Source organism: Amyelois transitella, chromosome 22, assembly GCF_032362555.1.
Source record: "Amyelois transitella isolate CPQ chromosome 22, ilAmyTran1.1, whole genome shotgun sequence".
In the NCBI taxonomy this organism is placed as follows: Eukaryota; Metazoa; Arthropoda; class Insecta; order Lepidoptera; family Pyralidae; genus Amyelois; species Amyelois transitella.
In genome coordinates, this window is record NC_083525.1 from 1,995,286 (window position 1) to 2,002,583 (window position 7,298).

Below are 7,298 nucleotides of genomic sequence, written 5' to 3' on the forward strand. Positions count from 1 at the left end.
TCGTATTGTATGAATTGATGTACAAACATTGTTATTATATTGTTCGTCGTCACAGGGCCTGGGGTCCGTCCGTTCATCTTTATATGTATATATATATATATATAATAATATAATAGCTGATGCCCGCGACTTCGCGTAAATTTCGAATTTTTCCGCGTAAACTTATTTGCAGGCAAACTAATGCCTTGAGTTCATTCAAATGACGATAACTTTTATTTTAGGTGAACCGATTTTGATGAAACAAACTTTAAATCTGATTTAAAACAAAGCAATTGGTGAAAGTTTGAAGTAAATCGGTTCAGTACTATCGGAGATAAACGTGATCATACATACAGACAGACAGACAAAAAATTCAAAATCAAAATGTTTGCTTTCTATTACCTATAGAATAGATTTATTTTCAAAATAGGATACAAGGTATCACTTATTGACGTCACATATAATAATTCATTCTAAGTGTCCCTCTATCTATTTCAATCAAAAATACCAAATGTACAGACAAAATATTTTTACTGTTTTATTATATGTAGGTACTATAGATATTTGAATTAATCTTCCAGTATCGTCCACCTGTTCCCCTGGTCCAACATCCTGGACAAGGACATGAACCTGTCGGACTCGTTCCGCGTGCCCGACCCCAAGACCGGCCAGATGCGCAGGCTCATCTCGCAGATATCGCCCAAGGAGGAGGAGATGTTCAGGAACATGCTCCGGAGGCTGAACCACATCATTCAGGTGTGTATTCTTCATTATTCATTCATCATATACTAAGTCACGTCTATATCCCTTGCGGGGTAGACAAAGTCAACAGTCTTGAAGAGACTGATAGACCCCTAGTCTTTTTAATTTCCTCCCACCCTAAGGTTGACTGGAAGCGATAAGAAGCGATAAGTCCGCCTTTGTACCTCATTAACTACCTGTGTTTTTTTCTGTTTTTCTTTTTCTTATGGTGCAATAAAGAGTCTATCTATCTATCTAGTCACGTCTATATCCCTTGCGGGGTAGACAGAGCTAACAGTCTTGAAGAGACTGATACACCACGCTGTTCAGTTTTGATAGAATTGAGATTCAAATAGTGACAGGTCGCTAGGCCATCGCCTAAAATATGAATCCTAAATTTATAAGCCTATTCCTTAGTCGCCTCTTACGACATCCATAGGAAACGAGATGGAGTGGTCCCATTCTTTTTTTATATTGGTGCCGGGAAACACACGGAAATTCTTATTAAATACTTACTTATTTTATTGACGTAGCGGGAAAAACTTGTTTTACCATACTAAGTCATAGTATGGTAAGCTTACATTTTATTATATGTATACTAGAGGCCGCCCGCGATTTCGTTCGCGTGGAATCATTCTAGCGGGATTCTCCGGGATAAAAATATGTATTCTGTTATGTTATATGTTATTCTGGGTCTTCAGCTACCTACATACCAAATTTCATCGTAATCGGTTCAGTAGTTTTTGCGTGAAAGATAAGGATATACTTATTACGTTTCAAAAATAAAATTTGTATATATTTTTTTTATTTAATACTACCTAGTTGTCCCGGCAAACGTTGTTTTGCAATTTGTGTGTATGAAAAAACATTGTGACACGAGAATTTTTATATTATTTTATATATTTCATGCATTGACGTACTATAATTATAATTGATCGAAGATTTCATGTTAAAAAAGGGCCAAGTTCGTCGACCACATTGTATTAACAAAGTCGGTATTCGATTTTTAACGTACAATTCATTTCATGTTCTTAAAAAATGTTATTTAAGTTTCGCAGCTCATTAAAATTCGTTTTTGTCAGTTGCTGTGCTATACCTACGGGTAACGTGTTCGTGCCATTAACTTGATATAATGCTTTAATTTTAGGTGGCAAATGAAAAGGACGTGAGGATAATGATTGACGCCGAACAGACATACTTCCAGCCGGCCATATCCAGGATCTGTCTTGAAATGATGAGGAGATACAACAAAGTGAGTGCCGCCAATGTTCGACACACTTTTTGATTTCCTTTGTTTTGTAATATATATATATAGTCACATCTATATCCCTTACGGGCTAGCTAGACAGAGCCGACTGCTTTAAATAGACTGGTTGACCTCGCTCAGCTTTTTGGCATAATGATAGAATTGAGATTCAAATAGTGACAGGTTGCAAGCCCATCGCCTAAAAAAGAGTCCCAAGTTTAAAAGCATATCCCTTAGTCATCTTTTACGACATCAATGGGAAAGAGAGAGAGTGGTCCTATTCTTTTTTTTTAAATATACATACATACATACATACATATCATCACGTCTATATCCCTTACGGGGTAGACAGAGCCAACAGTCTTGAAAAGACTGAAAGGCCACGTTCAGCTATTTGGCTTAATGATAGAATTGAGATTCAAATAGTGACAGGTTGCTAGCCTGTCGCCTAGAAAAGAATCCCAAGTTTGTAAGCCTATCCCTTAGTCGCCTTTTACGACATCCATGGGAAAGAGATGGAGTGGTCCTATTCTTTTTTGTATTGGTGCCGGGAACCACACGGCAATATACATAACCAGTTTTAAATAGTATTAAATATACATAACCAGTATACATAACTCAGAAATCAAGCGTGGGTAAATATTTGGCGCTTTCCTACACTGAGAAACTTAATCTCCTTATGGTTTTGTTTTGTATGAGCAGGTGCAATTTTAAACATGCAGTCGACTGTACACACGTTATGTCTCCCGCAGGATAAGTTCCTAGTGTTCAACACGTACCAGACCTACCTCAAGAACACGTACAACGAGATCGTCACGGATTTGGAGCAGGCGCAGCGGCAGAACTTCTACTGGGGGGCCAAGTGCGTGCGCGGCGCTTATATTGAGCAGGTGTGTTTATGTTTAGGAACTTATCTCTTTACAGGTTATGACTATGTAATATTTTTACTTTAGGTCTAAAGAGGCGTACGCTTATGATTAAAACCCAGTGTGTGTCAGGTAATTTCACGGATATATTTCAGTTTGCCGATTGAGCAGGTGAGTTTAAATTTATGAACTTATCTCTTTACAGGTCATGACTATGTAATATTTTTCACCTAAGGTCTAAAGAGGCCAGCCGTACGCTTATTATTAAGATCCAGTGTGTGTCAGGTAATTTCACGGATTTACTTCTGTTTGCCTTGGTAAACGTGGACTTTTAGGCAACTGGTTGCGCAGATTGACTTGTTTTGTCGGTTAGCATTCAAAACAATGTATGTAGAGTAGATATCTCAGGAAAATTTGTGGTGGCAGCGGTGGGATAACTCGTGTTTTTCTTCACGAGAATATCTTTGAGTCAAACGCAACCACATGACCAGTTAGGCTCTCTTACTAGGTAATATATAGCTACTAAAGTTTATTTAACTTTAAATGTTGTCTTCCAGGAGCGCGCCCGAGCCGCCGCCATGGGCTACGAAGACCCCACGTGTGAGAACGTGGACGCCACAACCGCCTCTTACCACAAATGTCTCAAAGAGATTCTCAGCAGGGCCAAGGTGATTCTTTATCTCTTTCTTTCTTTCTCGCTCTTTCTCATCTTTGCGTGTTTTCAGTGACATCCTCCGCAATAATACTTTGGGGCCTATTCTAGAAGGAGGCTGCAGTCAGCCATTATTTTTTAGTATTTTTTATTTTACTCTGCTGGATTGTGTGAATTATTTGAAACTAAATGTGATTTTCATTCGAAAATTAGTTTTATTAGTTAACGTTTATATCGCGCAAGGGATATACACAGACGTGATTATATGTATGTATATATTGATAAACAATATCCCTTTCATTAATATTGATGTATTATTACAGACCGGCCCGAATCAAGGCCGTGTCGGCATAATGGTGGCGTCTCACAACGAGAACACTGTCCGCTACGCCATACAGCTGATGAAGGAGCACGGCATCAAACCCGACGACAAGGTGGTCTGCTTCGGACAACTGCTGGGAATGTGCGACCACATCACCTTCCCGCTGGGTAACAATTTATTTTATTTTTAGAAAAAAAAAATAAACAAAAAAATACTTAATCTTGAAATCGCTTAGTCACGGGCGTTGCTTTGTCCAGTTGAGACTCACGAGACTTAACTGTGACACGCTAATCGCATCTCCATTACACTTCTATCAGTGTTAATTAAAAGTTAAATTCGGTTGTTGAGGGAGTGAGAGGAGAAGGAGAGGAGCTGGTCTTATAAACTTTTACTCGGTACTTTATATTGTATGTCTGTCACGTACCATTTGTACTGTACGCTACGTCGCTATTAGCTGATGATCGATAGATTGTCTGCTTCGGACAACTGCTGGGCATGGCCGACCACATCATCTTCATTGTACTGGGTAACATTTTAGTTAAATTTTCTTGTAGCGACATCTCTACGTCACACACTATTAACCAATCACAGCAAAGTGTACTAGGCCATCAGCTAATAACGATACATTCCTCTAGAAAAGTTTTTACGGATTGAAGCATAAATACAACTTCTGACTCAATAATGTCAGAACCGTTACTCCCCAGGCATAACGTCATCCAGGTAAAAAAAACATCTTCCCTTTGTGGCGGTCGATCTCGAGTCATCGCTCCCGCTACGTCCATAAAATTAGAATATTCTCTCTTTATTAGAATAGTCTCGTCGGATACTCGTACCGAGCGAACGGTGTTCAAACATTCTGACGCTTTGTGCACTATATTGATTATTTTTTTTTTACACTTGTATTTGTTGGTTTTCTATTTTGTTGAGTTAAGCGTGTTCATGGTTTACTTTATCATTAAATATAAAATGCGTTTTACCTGACACCTTGTATAAATGTAATCTCCCTTTATATCAATAGCATATGGCATATTTTCAATTTTTCTTTTGAGAAATGGTGAGAAAATAGAGAATCTTCTATCAATTGGCCGTAATAAACTAAAAAAGGTCTGTTAAGCCTTCTACATTTAAATGGGTTTATTCTATTTCAGGGCAAGCCGGCTACTCGGCCTACAAATACGTGCCATACGGCCCCGTGGTGGAGGTCCTGCCCTACCTGTCGCGGAGGGCGAACGAGAACCGAGGCTTCCTCGTCAAAATCAAGAAGGAGAAGGGCCTCCTTCTCAAGGAAATATTCCGCCGCATATTCTCCGGCCAAATGTTCTACAAACCCGATGGCAAGTACACTCCCGTGTAAATAAAACACTGTTTGTTATATTAGTCTAATTTAATAGTGAGCTATGAGAATGTGTAAGTCAATTTTCGTTCGTACAACAAGTCCAGTTGGCAACCGCCGCTTGGTACGCGGCGGCTGTAATCGATTGCCACTATGTTGCCGGCCGACAAACAACTCGATTGATATCGATTATTAGACTTGCGTTTTGTTATCTCGAATGCCATGAATGAAATTGCGGTATAGGATTGAATTATTAAATCTATACAGTATTTAGCGCTTTTACAGTATTCTGTTTTTAAATTAACGCTTATTTCCGTAGTTCGATATGTTGAGGAAGTTGTAACGCGTTGTGTAATTAGAGGGTAAATTTTGAAAAGTCATGCATTTGTACGTGCATCTTCTGTGTAATATAATCGGTTACTTAATTGCAGGGTATTAATTAAACAATTTGTGCAGTTTGTTTTACTTTATATCTTTGTACTTACGATTTGTAAGCGCGATTATGATGGGCTAAAACTGTACATATTGTTTAATTCAATGTATCTACCAATGAAATGTAACAGCGTTTTACACGAACTTGGCTTTATTACTGCCGTGCACTCCTTTGATGTAAATAGTAACAATATTATTATTTATTTTAAGACAATAATATATCTATATATAATTGCGTTAGAGTTTTCTTAAATAAAATGATAACGGAATTTGGAATTAATGGATACTCTTTCAAAAATGGTCCGGGTGTATGAATTATTTACATGTGGATAGAATACCTATTGTTATATTATAGGTGCAAGAATTACGGCAACTTAAAATGCATTTCTGTCAGTTTTTAAAAAGTGTTTACTATGTTTTGTTATATTAAACTTGTTTATATGTTTTCAAAATAGGGTTATTTCAGTGTAAGTTGAAACTTTTCTTATTCTAATACTAGTCAAGTCTTTTATAAATAAAACTGATAAATCTGTTAATAAATACGAATTTTAGTGGTGATAAACAGACATAAAATCTTTACTAAGTTATTTGCTCATAATATTCGAATCTCATGTATAGGTTTTTCATGGGTTTAAGACGTACGAGAATAAAACCCAGTGACTCAGTTCCTTTGCCGCAAAATTTATATTTATCTATTATAGTTTAATAATTATGATCAAAATATGGATTAAATAATTTCATGTGACCCTGTATTTATTTTTATATTAGAAAATTAGCTGATATGACCCTATTAAATATTATTTATTAATTTTATGTGAACCTCCTATTAGCTTTCACTGGATATTCAGTTCCTAAACTATTTAAGTGTTGGCTCTTACAAATGTTCATTGTAATGTCTGTAAAAATAAGGTACAAACGGTTATTGAAAGTTTAAAAAGGAGATGATCATTGCCTAAATGTGCGAAACATTACATGTTTCTGTATAAGGTATTGCCAATTACAGACGCATTATAGATAAACCAACATTAAGGAATGACATGCCTTATAAACCTTTTTTGAGCAGCGTAGCAGCTCCTCCGTGATTATGAACTTATTGAAAACATCACGAGCTTTTACCGAATGATTAAAAGAAAATTCTTATAAATTTATAAATGTCATTGGTAGTTAAATGTAATTATTTTAATATCTAAAATAATAGTGTTTATTAGTTAAGCTTTTTAACAATATGCCGCTGACTGTTGTAAGATAAATGCTGGACATTTTACTAGTGTTGTGTATAATTCGAAAGATATGTCATCTTACATTTAACTATCAATGGTAAAAATCCCAACTGGCATTAATTATACTTATTCGAATATTATTTCCTCATTACAATTTTAATTTCTAAGTGATTTATAATTTTATCCATATCTCGGCTAATTGTGATGCTATTTTTAGATTATTTTACGAATAGACTTTTAATAAAGACAAATTTCGTTTTGATCATTTTATTTTATTTTTATCCCTTTGTTTTTATTCTTGTGTTGCGCTTAAAATAATTTTGGATAGAAAAACAGGTGATAAATAATATTTTGCCACCTTTTTAACCTGTACTGGTCATTAGACTTCTCATTATCCTCTTATCTTATAAAATTAATTTTACAAATTCGTAACAACTTTGACCATTCCATTTTTTTTCAGTAGTTCGTCAATTTCTTTTCAAAAAGACGATATTTAACATTAAGCAG

At 36.0% G+C, this 7,298-nt stretch overlaps 1 protein-coding gene across 1 annotated transcript in view; it reads left to right on the plus strand.

The window, feature by feature from the left end:
• LOC106133262 (proline dehydrogenase 1, mitochondrial) overlaps positions 1–7,047 on the plus strand; it is a 33,270-nt gene extending 26,223 nt beyond the window's left edge. The window contains exons 7-12 of the mRNA XM_060950694.1: positions 561–735; positions 1,868–1,972; positions 2,719–2,856; positions 3,390–3,500; positions 3,808–3,973; positions 4,955–7,047. Of these exons, the coding sequence (XP_060806677.1) occupies positions 561–735; positions 1,868–1,972; positions 2,719–2,856; positions 3,390–3,500; positions 3,808–3,973; positions 4,955–5,160 (901 nt within the window). The 3' untranslated portion in view covers positions 5,161–7,047. The remainder of the gene's footprint in view (positions 1–560; positions 736–1,867; positions 1,973–2,718; positions 2,857–3,389; positions 3,501–3,807; positions 3,974–4,954) is intronic.
• Positions 7,048–7,298: the final 251 nt, after the last annotated feature.